The sequence below is a fragment of the Puntigrus tetrazona genome, chromosome 8, assembly GCF_018831695.1.
Source record: "Puntigrus tetrazona isolate hp1 chromosome 8, ASM1883169v1, whole genome shotgun sequence".
NCBI classification, from domain to species: Eukaryota; Metazoa; Chordata; class Actinopteri; order Cypriniformes; family Cyprinidae; genus Puntigrus; species Puntigrus tetrazona.
The window spans coordinates 15931405-15949602 of NC_056706.1; the positions used below are offsets into that span (position 1 = coordinate 15931405).

Sequence of the window (18198 nt, forward strand, 5' to 3'; positions counted from 1 at the left end):
ATTCCAAGTTCAGGTTGAGCTCAAGGGTCCAGTGCTTCCATTCTACTGCAGACCCTGTGTGTTAGCAGTGTGCCCTACAGTCTGGCCTGATCAGTGGTGCCTGGATAGACAGGAAGAGAGAAGCAAAGCACACTATGCACAATATTGTGCTCAAAGTTCTGATAATATTCTATTATTTTTTTAATTAGAATTCTGGAATTTTTTTTGCCATTTTACAATAAAAATGATTCTGTGTTACAATAAAACAAACTTTAAATGCTTATTGTGGAGTGAGTGTGTGTGTGTGTGTGTGTGTGTGTGTTCTATTTTTTCCTGCACTCTATCTCTGCTCTCATCAGGCAGAGAGAATAATCAGGACTCAGGAGACAGGAGAGGTTCAGTCATTAAATAAATTAACTCTGCTACACTACCATCCCTGCGCACCCGCGCGACTACGACCGTGCTCAGCATGCACACATATGCGCACATGCACACACAACGCTCATCGTATTCCAGGAAAAAAAGCCAGTTACACACTCGGTTGCAAGTAGCGAATTACCAGACATACATAAGCTAAAATTATATAAGAATGTTACTATACACCTCGTGTCTCATTGAAAGGGTCTCTAATTTGAGTCAAGAATCACCCTTGGTGTATAATCTTCATTTGCATGGGTTAGGATGCAACAGTCTACAGCATATAATCATATTAAATAGGTTGTTTAGTGCTATATGATAAAAGAGTTCATTTCTTCTCTCTTTTCTCCAACGCGCAAAAAAGTATGTCAAGAGTCGAACTATTTCACCTGATCATTATGACCAAAATGTGACATGTAGTTACTGCGTGAAAGCTAAAAAAATTCTGTCTATTAATGACACCTTTTTTTTTTTTTTTTTTTTTTTTTTTTTGCTAAACTCATTGCTCCACTTCTAAAAACTCCCAACTCCTTGTAAGGCAGAAAAAGAGTGAAAAATCTCAAACTGTGCCGCGTAAAACAAATCGCTATCAATCATTCTGACAGAGCTGCCGCTTATTTGAGAGGCAAAAGTGAGCAAAAAAAAATCTAGCTGTCAGCAGAGTGGCCAGTGTCTAAACCCACACTTTACATTTCAGCAGCTACGAGACTTCAGCAAAGGCCTTCGATCGCTGGTCCTCTTGTTTTCCTGCTCTTATATGAAACGTAAGGAGTTACGTGAAGGGATGAACGGAGCCGCCATTGGCACACATGATTAAAAATGCATGCCGTCTCTAGTAGGACACAACAGATAATGATATCGCGACCGCAGCATGTCATCGAATTCGGTTCACCTATTTCAACTTTGATGCGAAATGAAACCGTGCACTGTAGGTTTCATGATCAAAAAGAGGATTTGAAATTTGAGCTCTAAATCAAAGGCCGGATACAAAAGGTCTTGCGAGTGGAACTTTTTTTCATGCGTCTGATGGCTCAGCCAAACGGGTAATGCATGAGAATACATGTGAAGTGTACATATTTACAGCACCGGGAAGGATGGATCAGCTTGTGTCAGAACCCTGCTGTGCTGAGCGGAGCGGTGTGTATATTGACAGGGATGAAAGTCTCAGGTCGCGGACATGTGGTTTCCTCTGCGTCTCGCTCTAAATAAGATTACTGCACCAGCCAGGAGAAGAGCAGAGTGCCAAGATCCCTGATTAAATGAATTAACAAGTAACTGAGGCGATGTCCCTGGGACCCTGCCACTTCCAGAGAGAGAAAGAACATAGTGAAGGAAGAAAAACTGTGTGACAGTAATTAACCTCACTATCTTAACTGATATAAAGGCATGAATACTTGGTGAGCACAAAATCAGATCTTGTCAAAGTCTTTGAATTGTGGCTTCTATATATATGAATCATTCTACTGGGCTTTAAAATGTAGTTTTCCGACAAGCAAATTGAAAAGTTTACCCCTTAAAATATTTCTAATTGAACAAAAAATATATACATGCATGTCGTATCTGTGACGGAAATTGTTTGGCTGTTTTTCATTGCATTAGCTCATTGCGAACTCATTTTTGACTCATCAACGATTCTTTTTTCTTCTCATATTTTTCGAGGTCGAGGGCATGTCATATAACCCGTTCCTGTTGGTATCTACTTAAAGTGATATATAAATTCACTGCAAAATACAATAAAGTTTGACTTTACACACGACCTTTGATGTCAACAACAACGTAGTATACACAAATCATTTTCTCCTCCTTTTTAAAAGCTGTTATCAGAATTTTATACACAATTCAAGGGTTTGTCGCTTTTTATATTTATTATCTTTCCCTATAATTTGGAACTCTATCAGAACAGTCCCTTTAGATTGTGCCCTACTAGAAAACTATTATCCATTTCATATACATACACTACTGTTCAAATATTTTATGATCAGTCACATTTTTATTGTTTACTGCCATTTCAAATAAACTATGCTCTTTTGAACTTCCTATGTGCCAAAAAAGATACAAAAAACAAAAAAAAAACACAGTCGCAGTTTCCATATAAATATTAAGAAGCACAGCTGTTTTCAACAATGCTAATAATAAGAAGAATAAATGTTTCTTGATCAGCAAATCTCCCTATCAGAATTATTTTTGAAGAATCATGTGCCACTGAAGGAAATTCAGATTTTCCATCCCATAAATAAATTACATTTTAAAATATATTCAAATAAGTTACTTGGGTAGTTACTTATTTCATTTATTATGGTCAAATAAATAATTTAATTGGCAAAAAAATATTTGCTAATATTACTATTTTCACTTTATTTTGCACACCTGATGTGCATTAAGAGACTCAAAAGCATTTAAAAAATCTGTCTGACCCCAAAACCTCTGGAGCAGTATATAGCCATTGAAAACACCATATCAATCAGCCACTATAACACCAGCGCCTCGTTGGGACAATATCACAGAAAAGACCTCCATGAGGACCTCCAATCGACAATAACACACAACACAGAGGATGGAGAAGTGAGAACAGGACAAAAAATGGAGCGAAAAGCAGCAGGAAATAGAAATAATGTACTCGAGGATGACCTCTGCATTGTGAGGGAATAAAAACCTGCTCTTTTTCTTCTGCTGCTTTTCAATCCCCATCAAAGTGTAGCAGAAGGAAAGGACAGTGTTCCCCTACTCGCTGCCATTAATCACCACTTTCCCAGGAGCTGAGTGCGTATTCATTTCTGTCATCCCAAACATCAGCAAGCATTGTTATGGTGCTGCTCACTTCTCATTCAAACAGCACACAGTGACCGAGGAGAGGAGAGAGGAGAGGAGAGGAGAGGAGAGAGGAGGAGAGGAGAGGAGAGGAGAGGAGAGAGAAGAGAGGAGAGGAGAGGAGTCGCTTTTCAGAGAGCACAGGGAGAAAGGGAAAGAGAGAGAGATAACCAGAGAGAGAAAGAAAGAAAGAGAGAGACTATCCCAGGGGCTCTGACACCAATTAAGCCATTTCACCATGAGCCCAGAACAGGATCTGCCCCCTCTCACTGAAACATGAGACAGCACCTAGCTCTGGCTGGCCCTGCGCCATCTTTCCGTTGCTTCAGCTTACAAAAATGAACTTCAAGGGCTTAGGGTGAAGAGACAAGCTCTGTTCCAAAACCTAGAGAGCTGCCTTGCTACCTACTGCCTACACGGGCAGCTGCCTTCTGACTATCATGGAACATCACAAGTGACTGATTTGGAACGCTCTACATAGACGGAAAATCTGCGAGGAACATAAATAGTGTTCTCTCAACTGCCAGTTGATCTCAACTTTGAAGTCGGCATGTTGCTTAACTAATGTGTTACTGTAATAAAAATACATATAAATGTTTATTTCCACAAGAAATAAATAAAAAATGTTTATTTATTTTAGTTTCCACAAGAACATTATGCGACATGACTGATAAGAACAATGGTTTCTAAAAATTTAGCTTTGCCGTCGCTGGGATAATTTACATTTTCAAATAGTATTTAGAATTATTTGAAATTGTAACCATTTCGGAATACAGTTTTACTGTAATTTTGATCAAGTAAATGCAGCCTTGATGGGCATCTCTTTCAAAAACATTAAAACGACGGCGTTCGCTTCATATATTTGACTTACAATTCCCACGCATCTATTTATGTGCATGTATATGCATGCATATTTATTTATTTCCTAGGCTCACCGCAATACTGAAACTGACATCTACATAAAGATACAAATGTGATGCTGCCTTTGGATTTAACTAAAATGAGGTATTATAGTAGCATGATTATTGACTGCATTCATTTACAATGTAGAAATGCTGCCTATGTAGGTACATTGTAAATGCTGAGTAATATTAACGAACAACATGTACTTGCTATATGTTTAGGGTTAGGGTTACTTATGATGATATGGATAATTCATTGTTATAATAATAGTAAGTACAAGTAACGTGTAACGAGGACACTTTAAAGTGTTATCAATGTTACATTTATTTAAGGCTTTCGGATTGTTTAACTGGATGTACAAAGATGAACGGGTTGGGTAAAGTAGCATTCCCTCCAGCACCGTTAGCAACGCGTAGCATAAATCTCACTCATTCATTCAGGAGTTCAACAGTTTATTCTCTGTGAGATGCACAGCATATAGCCTTCATACCTTTTTTCTTATTTCTTTACCCAAGACTAAATGTCGCCATGGTCACAAAGAAAACAAACATTAACATTTAACTTTTTAGTTATAGTAGAGGGTTTCGCTTTAAAACATTCTTCTCAACTACGAGAGAGCCATTTATTCATGGGAGTGTATGTTTAACTAGGGAAAAAAAAGAGGGCATTAAACGTGTGAGCATTAACCGAAAACGCCACGGTCAAAGTGAGCGATGGCATTAGGCCGGGTTCTTGATGTTAAATAAATAAGTGCAAATCAATCGATACATAACCCCTCCAGCGATTAAATCCAAGGAATGCCTAGTAGTCGATTTTTTAGAAACCACTCTTGAGGACGCTGCCCGCTAGCTTTTGGACGTTTACATCTGCTTATAGGTTTTTCAGCTGCTGTTCCATGCAGACGTAGAGAGGCTTGTCAAGGCCGTGGCAGAATAACGCCAGCTTTGTTATGAATTAAATATTAGAAATCTTAACACAGCAGCCAATAAGAATTATTTGCCTTGTTAAAGCAGCAGAAGACGCTGATTAAAATTTCATTGCGTTGCAGTCTTTTTCCCATTTCTGCTTTCAATATATCATTCTAACGTATGAAATGCTGAAGGAACAATGGCACAGGGACTTCATTTGAGGAATGCAAATAGGAAGAGGGGAGGATAGAGCAGTGCTGTGGGGAGAATAAGACCCTGAAATGCTGCTTTAGGCTAAAAAATAAAACACAGGCTTATACTTGAGTCTAATTTACCATTAAAGGAAACGTTTGGATTTCTGCACACACATCGGGCGAACTGGCCTGAGCTCGAAAAACGAGTGGTGCGCCTAATATTATGTGCATATTGGCCAGATATTCTGAACATATTCCACATGTAAACTGCTTTTAAAAACATCCTTATAATGTCAAATATTGCAAAGAGGAGTGAACTTAGTAAATTTGTATAAATACCCAAAATTCGAACTTTCACTAAAAATATGCATGTAATAATAACTACCGTCAGATTGAATTAAAATAAAATTACAAATGTAATTAAATAAATATCGTTAACATAACTCCACTGATTAAATTCAACTGCACTGTTGAATTTAAAAAAGAAATATAAAAAAGAAAAATAGACATGGCTATGCAGTAGTTCTGCCCTAGAAAAACAAGTGTGCATCGACAAACACTGCATATTACACACATGAGGACAGTACATGAGGAAGTATATGGACTTGCATCTTCTGCCCCTTGAGGAAATCTCACCACTGAAACAGAGGAGGCTAATGAAATGGAGATCTATAAATAGCGATGTCATTACAATGAGAGGACCACTCTCCTCCCCTCCCCTCCCACCTGACCCTTTTTGTGCTAATAAGCATTCTGACAGTGATGCAGGTTCTGCTGGATAGCTGTTCGGAGTGGGGTCCTGCAACCAGAGCGGTGACCCAAGAAAGCCTCTGCAAGCACTTGGACATTAGCTCGGTGGGACACTATAAAGATTTTGAGACGGAATTGAGTAATGCGCTCGGATTGTGTAATCACCTGCAAAATTAATAATCATGCCAGAGTACAAGGAGTAGTGGAGGAGGAATAATTGCAAGTACTGCACAACTGTAGTTTACGTTCTCCAGGTGGTTCCTAAAAGTGACCTTCTAGGGCTCCTGGTAATATTTCCTTAATTTCAAGAACTGTCAGCCTTTTTTGACAGGGGGACCACACAACTAGACTCTCTGCCAATCAATACAAATGAAACTATCTTTGCTTCTTTTTCAATGCCTTTGATTCATTGCGAAAATGTGTTGTCCAACATAGAACATAAATGTAAATCAGATGATGAAAGATTTTGCATGCATTTTAAGAAACACATTTTGAGATATATGTACAAAATATTCTATGTAAGTCTAAGGATCCCCTACAGTACCTTCATGAGCCCCAAGGGGGTTCCTGGTTGAAAGCCCTGGCTTTATTTTAGTGCCGTGTTGAACATAAATCAATGTAACACAACACTGAGAATAATTTAAGAAAAAAAAGGTTTTATTTCCATTACCGGATGCAGTACCACTGCTTGCAATATTGAAAATATCTATATAAAACTGCACATAACAGCCCATGAACCTTGTGTCAATAACAAATGGGACCAGTGTTAGACAGCGCTATATGAATTGAGTTACACAAATATCATATCCAGAACGTTTGGCCAACGTTCGCATTGCTCATCGCATCACAGTTTGCTCCGTATGCGACACAAACACTGCTGTGGGTGGATGGGTGTTTCGCAGCTTTTACGCCCTGGTGACAAAATTATTGATGACAACGCATCACAAATTGCACTTATTTCATATACAGATGACAGGGCGAGGGGGGGATGTAAAATATTAAAACAGCAGCGCCGGGTGGGAACATTTACTTTTTTTAAATGAAAATTTAATGTTTCAATACAGAGCACAATTTAGTTAAACGGCAAAGGATAGCTGACAATTCAAAGGTGATGTGAGATTCATCAGAGGTTTGCGCCAGTCACCGCATCTGAGGAATATGCTTGTACATGTATATAAAGTGACACTGGTATAGGTCAAGCAATAAGGAGAAAAAAAACATAGCATCAAGAATTTATATATATATATATATATATATATATATATATATATATATATATATATATATATATATATATATATACACACACACACACACACACACAAAAATAAAACTATTTTATATATATAATGCATGCTGACTTCCTCATAGACAGGCTACAGGAGTAATCTGTAGTCAGCGATAATTAAATAAAACATGAGCTCATCTTAGACTGAGTAGAAGGAGTTGGACAAGTGTGTATGTTGAGGAATCGAGAGGAAATTTATGCATAAGACAAGCAAATAAAAGACTCTAACAGCTGTACATATTCCAGGAAGGTGTATATTCTCTCTCCTAATGCACAGACCACATATAGAGAAACACTGCTGTGGCTTATTAAATTCACACTTTCTATCAAGATGCTGTAGCTTTTATTGAACTAAAAGGAGACTGAGATTCACAATCACTAAAAAAAAAAGTCTAAACGTTAGCTGTAAATCTAGACACGCTAAGCCTTGGTGCTCATGTGGGAAAAACTGACTTGAATCTGACCTGCAACATGTTTTATTTTCATCTCCTCGACTGTCTCTGTCAAAAAACTAATCGGAGCCATTCCACCAGCATTTTCACCACCTCTGCCACTGCTAAATCTACAATCGAGACTTTTGTAACAAACCTGCCAAAATTGTATACTATAAAGGGCTTATTTGCATAGCTAATGTGTTACAGGAAGCATAAACAAAAAAAGTATACAAAAAAACTACTGATCTTTTTTTTCCGCAAAACCTCAGATAAAGAATTAAAGCCATGGTGGATAAGTACAGTGAGAAATCATACTGATGTGAATGTAAGTGCGTTTGTGCATAGGCACATTATTTGTGTTGCAAAGCTTTTGCCGTATGCAGCAAGAAGTAGATTAGCCTCATATATGTAAGAACATGTCTGACAAGGCATAGAGTGGGAACGTTTCCTCGAAAAAAGACAAATGCTCCAAGCACGTGAAAGCTTGCGATTACAGATTTTCTCTTCTCCTTTTTTTGCATTCTTTTTTACCTCTCGGAAGCCTGACATCCATCCGTACCCTCGCTCTTTCTTTTGTTAATTCCTTCATCTGCTCTTTCTTTTCCATACCCACCTTCCACCATCAGAAAGCAAAGGGTTTTACGGAAGATAGCAGTCACTCTTCCTCGATTTCAAACACCAAGTCGTGTAATGGAAAGAAACAGAGAAAGAGAGAGAAGGACAGAGAGATAAAGAGAGAGAGAGAGGCCACGGCATTCAGGAGTCCAGGCGCCCTGCTGAGCAGAAGCCATTCTGCCTTACACTATCTTGTCACTGCAGACGCATCGCTGGGGCAGACGGGAACAAAAAGCAGCCCAAAGTCAATTGTCTCCACTGCTGAATGGCTTTCTATTGCAGGCTGCATACATTTACTCAGGCATTTGGAAGAAGGAAAAAAAAAAAAAAGCCTGCGCTATTGTAACTAAAGGCGAGAGAGGAGGGTGATGCTCACTAATATTTACTTTGGATCGCAACGACTGGGTTTGTGATGATGTCATAAAGAGACTGAGACGCACGGCTTCCCACCTACACAAATATGGATCATGAGCCGGAGTCAATTTTTCATAGTTTCATGGTTAAGTGCTCCTTTGTTATTTCGTAATTAGCAAACAATTAATGAGTATGTTCTCTCATTAATTAATAATATGTAATTACGGAGTATTAAAATGAGCCATCACATTCATAATAATCCAATCAATTGATACTGAAAAAAAAATTGCTTTCAGATTATTTTACCACCCTATTATTTATAAACAGAAAACAAATAGCAAAATAAATTATATATATATATATATATATATATATATATATATATATATATATATATATATATATATAAATAACAATGACAATTCAAGTAATAACAACAATAACCCAGCAGATGTCAAATTAACTTCAGGGTAGATTTAGTTGGCTCATTACCGCTTTGTCGGGGCGCCTCAAAATGAATGGTCCCCGAGGGTTTAAGAAACGCTTACTCTCGAAATCCTTGCATTCCATTTTTTCAAGGTAATGCTTTTAGCCGGCCTTGCATGTGGTTAATTACGACGGTGCCTACAAATTAATTCAGCCGGTTCAGAGTGCACAAAGAAGGGTCTCGCCGCGGATGCACAAATAACAACACACGGCTGAAAAACAGCGTACGTGTGTGTGTGTGTGTGTGTGCGCGTGAGGGGAACGGCACAGCGGGGGCCACACTGCCGGCTTCCTGCAGTCTCTCCTCCAGACCTCCCGTTTCTGAACTTGATGAGTCAAAGGTCAGAAAAACAACAAGTCAATAGGCAGGCAGCCGCCACCGAGGCAGCAAACAAGGGAAGAGGAGAGAAACCGAGAGAGAAAGAGGAGCCTATGATTTTGGCCCTGTAATAGTTTTCTGTAATCTCTCTGTATTGATTAAACCTCACTTCAGAAAGGAGTGTTGCTTCGGAGCGCACCTAACCTCCCCTTCCCTTCTTTCTCTCTTTCCTGGTCAGAAATGCCATATGGAGGTAATCTTTCACCTTTGTTATTCCTCGCTGCTCCCGCTGCATCTGCCACTGCTGCCGCCAGCCCCTGCTCTCAACCGGCGGAGAGAAAGCAAACAACCCGCGCACACACACACACACACACACACACACACACGCCGTCTGATTAGCACACAGTCAACCCAGCAGAGGTCTTCCTCAATTCGCCGCTGCACTCCTGTATTCCTTTTCGAAACAAACCAGACAAGTTTATTCTCAACACGTTAAGGCTTCTTTCACCCTTCCTGCTGGGATTTCTCCATCGCTGTAACCGTAGCCAGGATCAGACACATCCTGGGCTCCACAGAAATTAAACTAAAATAAACTGCTCGGTTAATTGCGCCTCCAAATCGAACGCTAGCAGGAGCAGGAGCAGAAGCGGGTGACATCGTAAAATACGTGCATTTTAAATCATCGTGCGGAAAAAAAACGCGAAAAAATAGCCACCTGACAAAGACCACAAACTTCCCTCGAAAAACAGATACCTGAAGAAAAAAAGGGAAAAAACGGAGAGGGGGAGAGACCGAGAAAGCAAAAAAGAAAAAAAAACAGCATCTGCTAACAAAAAAATGATTTTCAAGCATTCTGCCACATTCCCTTCATTTGATTCATTTAAATGCAAAAGCGAGAAAAAGTCGAAGGGAAGAAAAAAAACAAACCCCTCCTGCTAAAAACACTCAATTTACTGACAGGCAAATGACTTCACGCTGCCACTTAATCTCATTTCTTGCATAATGCCCTCTAATTAGCATATCAAAGTGAATTAATACTTCTAGGGCATTAGCAATGGGGAAATCTACTCAGGGCCTCCAGTAGCAGTTAGTGGAGTGCCAAGAAAGCTCCCCAACACTACAGACAGCTTTGCATTGCAAAACGCTTCTATCCATTTATCCGCCATGTATGTATCTCTCTCCTCTCCTCCTCCACCCACCCTTCTCTCCCTCACATCATCTAGCCCAGCCACTCTTTGAAAAAGAGAAAGAATTTTTTTTCATGCTGATTCTCCGCAGTGCCCCGGGGATCCCAAAAACAACTCAAACCTATCAGGCCGACAAGACTTTGAATTCGCGGTAATCTGCGGTTAATCTGACAATTAACTCTGCGCGTTTTTTGTACTCGTCAACACGACGGTTGTCATTCACGACCGTCGCAACGAGCAAAAAAGAAGTTAAGATCAGGCGTTTTCGGGGGCCTAAACGCGCACATCCTTGACATTCTCACAGTCGAGGCGAAGGTACACACTCTTAACACACTCATGCATCCCGAACAGTCACACACATCATCTCTGTACGCTCGCTCTACAAACAGATGTACATACACAGCTTTTCCTTCTCACTGTTTACATAGTTACAGTACAAACACTTCAGGTTTGATTTACCCTTTTTCGCCTTTAAGCCCCCTTTGCATCAGATCCAAAAGCAACAATGAATGTTTCATCTTTTCAAAGCTCTGTTCTCTGCTTCGATTCACAAATACAAGGCCAAGAAATCGCTCCGATTGGAACTTATTCATATATCAGCAATGGCAGTTGTTAGCATTTTCTCTTATTGTATAAAGACAGATACATTTAGCAGTGACTGCATGGCACAAACGGTACAATATCAATATAACACACACTAAGCTAAATGAGGAAGACGATTCAATTTTAAATAATAATAATAATAATAATAATAATAGCTATTAAATTTCAGTCGTGATGCAATTCTGAAGTTTTGTCATTTTCTTTAATGTCTAATAAAAAAATAAGACAAACATAACACTGCCCACAGCAGTTGTAAGTCACACAACAAGTCGCAGAGGCTGCCCTAAATGTGCACACACAAAACTTTCAGAAACTTGATCACGCAGTAGTTTTTCATTTCATTTTTTTCATTCTTTTTTTTTTTTTTCCAAAGCACCAAACCTTGGCAACAACCCCACAAGCGCTCGTTTCTTACACATCTGTTGAATACGATAAGCAAAATGTACATACTGCTCTGACGCTAGGTGTTCTCTAGGTGTGTGTGTGTGCGGTGCTGTAAAGGAGGGAAAAAAAAGCCTCCATAAGATGTGTTTGGCTAAAAAACAACAAGGAGCAGCAGCAGTAGCACGCTTATCAGAGGAAGTCTCTCTTATCACTCTGATGAGACAATGTCCTTCAACGAGCCTGTGGAGAAAAAAAAAAAGAAGAAGAAGAAGAAAGCGACAGCTTCCCTCATCACTCAAAACCGCAAGCTATTGCAGGTAAAATTTAAGCCCCGGCACTGCTACACTATCATCTGACAATTAAAAAAAACAAATCTGCTTTTGCGATGTTATGTGATATTCAAATAGCGATAAAAAGCGGACACGCGTGTACGGAACAGGAAAATATCATGCTTGTGTTCACTTGTGAGTTAATAAACAAATTAGCAGAATGAAGCTTGTTAGGAAATTAGTCCGGATGCGTTAAGACGAGGGGAAAAAAGAAACCATTCAAACAGGCAGCGTCAAAGGGATTAACCGAGATTACAGCAACTGAGCTAGTAAACAAGCTCATTTAAATAATTAGCATACTTAGGGACTCTACTCTTTATGCATATTTAATTAGAGCTATAATGTAATAAGGGACATAGCTGTATTAAACGTAACATGATAGGTGCACATGGAAGCGCAGTCAACAGCTGGAAATGGGTTTAAAGTAATCAAAATACGTGTACGATGTAGCATTAAAAGGAACATTTCCTCATAAATAATGCTATTGATGTGCATACATTTAAGCAAATAATGGATAATTGTTAGAACACAAGAACAGACTTTGGAAAAAGTACTGCACGAGCACACTATATTAACTACATTCACTAGATTCACTCCTAAGCAAACAAGTTATACACGAGTACTGAAATTTAAGTAAATATTAAATTTAATAGATTTAAATACAATTTAAAAAAACACCTCAAACCAGATCACAAGATGTAAATGTAAAAAAAAAAATTAAGTCTTGCAACCGTTCATCTTTTCTTGAGACACAACAGTAGCCGCTTTAAGCTGTCAAGATACAGCAACAACATTTAGGAATCTTTTTTTCTCATTCTCTCCATTACCGGACAGGCATAAAGAACAGCTCGAGCAGACCGGCCGGTGGATCAGGGCCTTGCCCTCCCGCAGTCGAGACCTCCAACGGCCGAGAAGTTCATTAAGTTTTATGATCTTCCTCCAGTCGCTTCTGCTTATAAGCCACACAAAGGCCACATATCTGGCAAAGCATTATTCTGCCTATACAACCACACAGAGACACGATAAACACACGAACCCATATCCGAATGCCATTTCATTGCTGTGTTCATCTTTGTTCAAAAACTAAATTTAACCTCTTGTATTTGAAATGAGCATCTCTTTCATTTTCAAAAATTAAATGTGTCATTTGTGAACCTATTTAAAAAAAAATAATAATTCATACAGGTGATAAAGTTTATTTAAAAATAGCATTGAAAAACATGCCTGTTTCAACATGCTTTAAATAAGTTTTAATTTTCTTATGCTAAAAAAGGTAAAGACAAAAGTTACCAGACACAGCTACCAGTCAAATGCAGTGCGTTTTGCCATTGTATTTTTGGGCTCACCTTACAGGTTTCGCTCTGCTATTCTCCTTCCGCATTATCCAGAAATACATACTGAACATTCCTGGTAAATGCCCCTTATCTTAGGGTCTCTCTGGATTCTGCATATCTGGTTATGTGGTCATTCTCTCTTTATACCTGCGCCCTGCATGATCGCAGAACGCGCGCGCCTTTGCGCACATCACGCGCGTTTGTTAACCGTCGCAGCATAAAGGAAAAACTGCACATTAAATTACATCCACTAAGCCACTGGACGTACTGAACTGATTCTCTTTCAACGGGCGCTGATTTCTCCCTCAAAGAAAAAAAAAACCCGTCTTTTGTGAGACAGTGACATATGCTAATGTTCCGTGTCATTGGGGCAGGCGGTATAGCCTTGGTAACGCACGTGCTGAATTGATGTTGTATCTGTCATTGGACTTCGTTTACAGTGCGCGCGCGATAGACTGTTTCAGAGGGGCTTGAGTTTACAAAAAGTGGAAAGAGGACATTTCTGTTTGCTATAGACGTTCACGTGCACTCGGAAATGTTTTTCTCCATTTCCACGACACACTTATAATTACAGCAAAGCGACGTCACGCACCAGCCACAGGAAAGTAAACGTTTTGCAAAATCGTGAACGTGCGTGCCTCCGTCACAAAAATTAATTTATAAAAAAAAAAGTCCCTAAATTGGGGGTGGTGATGAATAAAGTAACCCTGCCATTCAGGGTCAATGTAAAAATTTACAAGCCATTATTAGCACTTGGGTCTTCGTGAGTGCATGGTCAGTTAAGTCATGCGCTGTAAAATAAAATTATAATAATGATAACTAACTATTTAAATCAAGCTTAATTGCAGCTTTGATTTTTAAGTGGTGCAAAAGTGACAACTTGCACTTTTTGACCATTGTGCATTTAACTGCTAACAAAGAAATCCAGATCAAACATATAATGTTGAGTATAAACTGCATAAATCATTATAATAATATTATTAGGATTTAAATATTTGCCACCGTGTAGTCTACTAATGTGATCTAAATATTTTTACAAGTTAGGCTCGCATCAAAGTGATAATATATGGCATACAGATCATTCCTGATCATAACAAGTTCGCTTTTACACAACAACAAGGACACTAACGCCAAGCGTCTTTGCACGTGTCGGAGAACGATGTAACCTTCACAGCGCTGGCGCCTTTCATAATAAAATGGGGGCAATAATTAACCGCAGGACCGCCGATACTGCCAATAATTATCCAGTAAATTGGTCGCATAATTAGGCAGAGGAGCGCAGGAATTGGACCGCGCTCCGAACCACGAACACGGGTAAACCGCTCGCCGGGCTCGCAGCGGTACAATTAAACAAAACAACCCCGATGCACACAACACAAACCCCCGCGCGAAACGCACCCTCGGCGACGAACGCGAAAAGGACGCGCGATCGCCCAACAAACCCGCCGAGTGCGGGACTCGAAAGATTAAACGGATGGCGTGAGAACAGCGCGCTGTAAACAAGGGAACCGCCGGGGCGCCTCTCTCGCGCGAGCCCCCAGAAGAAGGCGCTCAGCTCAGCCTCGCGACGCAGCGCAGAGGGGGCAAGCGTGCATATTTCACACTTATTCTCAGAAATCCAATTATTAGTGTTCATTCTCAGAAACAAGAATGGGGATGCTGGATTTGGCTGGGTACAACTGGGCTCCGCTGACGACCAAATAATAAAAAAAAAGAAACACCAGTAAAGATGGCGGTGTCTGACGGATTAGTGGCACTGTATTGTTGTTGTTTTTTTCTCTTCTTGACATGTCTGTGCGTAATTTTGCCCTTTTTGTTCGGTATGCATTATCTTACCTGTTTTCTCTTTGATCTCGCAGAGGACACTGAAGAGGGCTGGCTTCATTCTGTGACAGTTGAGCCCATGTTTCCTGTGCCATTTGGGAGCAAGAGACGAGATTGATATATAGTCACTTAAAACTCATAATTCTGTCGCATTAAAAACTTTCATAAGGCATCAAGTCTCGGGTTTAAATTTTAACCTTAAAAAGAAAAAAGGTGATAAAAGCATACTGGCTTTACACACATCGCAGAAGTTCAAAACAAGGCAAAAATCGTATCCAGCGTTTCTGTTTTGTTGCAAACAAACAAACAAAAAAAGTTTTGGAGACGCTAAGGGCTGTAAAAGCATCGAGGCCTTCTTAAGTTTGGAAGCAGGAAAGTGTGATATAGAAACTTTTAATGAGATGCCCACATGCGTTGAGCAGGCTACTTTACCTGTTTATCATTCTCAGAGGCTGGTTTATTAAATATCAGCCACAAGTTCGGTGAAAAGTGACTACGATAGCCCAAACTTGAGACATTTTCATTTTAACCCGCTTTGCCACCTGGAATTCAGACGCGAGCGAGACTATAAAGGCATTGCTGAATTAACATTAGTGAAATATACGAGTCGGGGCAAGAGTTTCAACGAGTGCACGGTGCTGTAAAATAAAGTTATCTCTCGTAACACGTGAACGCAAGCACTGCGAGCTATTTTACAAATAAAACGGCAAAGCGTGAGTACGAACGAGACGATATCAAGGTTTACAATAAAATAAAAATGCACCAACTTTGCTTGCGCCTCGTCCAGGCTTTGGTCGGTGATGGTCATGATCTGATGCAGAATGTCACCGATGTCTTGTTTTCTTCCATCCCCATCGGTTCCGTCGTGTCCATGTGGAGGCGGCAGAGCCATGCCTCCCTGCACCGAGTGACCGGCCAGGCTGACACCGCCGAGAGCCTGCATGATCCGGGCTTGCTCGTCCATAGTCCGCCGCAACACAATCGATGCGCTCGTGCTCAGTCACTGAGATGGGTGAAATAAAGTCGGATAATGCACATGCAAAAACAACTTGATTATTTCATGTGCGGTGGTTAACGGGTCGCTATCGTGCGCAAAATATTGACCGCGAAGCAACGCAGCAAATACGATAAATCGCTGGGTGAAATATAGTGGAATTGATGTCCCAGGAATCACTTTATGGAAAAGGTTTAAATCGTCTTTGATCCTCCTGTATGAATGTCCATCGGAGAAAAATTAGCGATGCTTTTTCGTGCCTATTATTTAAGTAAACTTCAGCGTTCAGGTGACAGCGGTTGCCCGTTCAATCCTGTCCGAATCTTCATGCCAATTTGTCTTTTTTCTTTGAAGAGCCGGGGTCCTTTGCAGATGTCTGGAATTCTTATTCGCGGTCTTCTTAGGATAATTTCGCCTTGTGCACTTCTGGAAAACTTGGACAAATCCGTGGTATTACAAAGAGTTGCAAGCAAAACATCCCATGCCTCTGATGGAAAGTAACAATTAATCAAAATTAACGATTATGCAATTAAAAACAAGCGCGTTTAGCGTGAACAACAGGCAGGAAAAATAAAAATAAATATTGCCTCCGAAAAGATTCTCCCAAAAATAAAATATAAGAAAATAAAAGAAGCCGAGTGAAATAAATTAAACCATCAGCACCGGCGACCAGAGCTATAAAGATTGTAGGAAAAATATAAAAACGTATAAAAAAAGTTTTCTCACTTTCAGTAGGGAAAATAGAAAAACTGGCGAAAAAATTAATCACGCGCCATAAAGCGATGCGCAAAAATATCTGCTGGCGGAAATTTATGAGTCGAGCGCGCGGGCTGTGTGTGCTTTATGTTGTTTGATGGCAGCGGTAGTGAGCGATTGACAATGTGCCAATGCCATTCACTCAGTGCGGACGTGTCAGAGAAGAAAAAAAGATACAAAATCGACATCAAAATGCACGCTCCGCCCTGCAGAGGAGGGGTCTTAGATTCTTGTCACTTCTCGCCGAAGCCCCCGAAAACAAAATGCCAGTTAGCTACTAATGATACTGCTGGTGATGATAATGATGAGACCAGAACATCAAATCAACAGCGTTTAAGTCTCCACTTTACGCGTGCCTCATTTAAAAGCGCGCCAGTGCATTGAGATGCCGTTACATTATAACCATTCCCAATAAAACAAACAAAAGGTCGGAGTTTTATATTGTCTGATTCAAACTAATAATGAATTGCACGGGCCCCCTCGCTTCCTTACACCGTAGTACGGTCGCCTCCAACAAGCCGTGCTCGCAGGGGCAGGAAAGCAGAGGACATGTTTATAATATTGGAAATAGATGCCGCGGACCAATCAACGAAGAGCGCGCTGTTGAGCGACGGCCCCACGGACCAACCGCCGGGTCCCGCTGAGCAAGAACGCCCGCCTTCGGAGCTCAGTACCTTTGCTACGGTTGTACAGAGAGATATCAACTTCTGATTGGCCGTTGCCAAGGGTGACATCTACTGCAAAAGCAGGCGGCGCTGCGCAGCGCTCCTCGGCAGTTGCTATGGTAGCAGACTGCTCGGTGGGCTTGAAGCAAAGAGACACACTGAAACGTATCTGCGCCTTCCTCCGGTTGCCTCGCTTCTTACATACGCTTTGCTAAACCCACTGTGGTTTTCCCGCCAAACCACTGTATTTCCGATTCCAAATCAACACATTTCACGTAGGCTGGCGTTGTTGCGATTAAAAACGCGTCTTTTGTTAAAGCCACACACCCGTTTTTGTTGGATTTTGTTCTTGCGCTGAGGTAAACAAGAGCTCATCACTGACCAAACCATTACAACGGAAACATGCGTGCTAACTCCTCCGTACATATTTTTATTGTTTGATTACGTGTAGGCTATGTTTTACTAAAAGCGCTATGGCCTGGTTCATTCTATTAAAAAAAAGTGAAACTTCAGCTTTTTCATTTTCTATTGCTTACACACTGCATTGACGGGTACAGTTATTTACTTTTTCATTTCATCTACGTAAAGCGATATTTATCAGTTGGCACAGATGAACCGATTTTCTTTTTTTAGTGAAAAGAAAAAAAGCTGCACTTTGACCCGAGAC

At 40.3% G+C, this 18198-nt stretch overlaps 1 protein-coding gene across 9 annotated transcripts in view; it reads right to left on the bottom strand.

The window, feature by feature from the left end:
• Positions 1-17379, bottom strand: part of pbx3b (pre-B-cell leukemia homeobox 3b) — a 114819-nt gene extending 97440 nt beyond the window's left edge. For 5 of the 9 annotated variants that reach the window (XM_043247774.1, XM_043247772.1, XM_043247769.1 and 2 more), the window contains exons 1-2: positions 15884-17379; positions 15129-15202 (exon numbers count right to left, since the gene is read on the bottom strand). In XM_043247774.1, coding sequence (XP_043103709.1) covers positions 15129-15202; positions 15884-16080 — 271 coding nt within the window. In that variant the 5' untranslated portion in view covers positions 16081-17379. Of the gene's footprint in view, positions 1-15128; positions 15209-15883 lie in introns of all 9 variants that reach the window. The other 4 variants (XM_043247768.1, XM_043247773.1, XM_043247770.1 and 1 more) reach the window with 1 other exon arrangement.
• Positions 17380-18198: the final 819 nt, after the last annotated feature.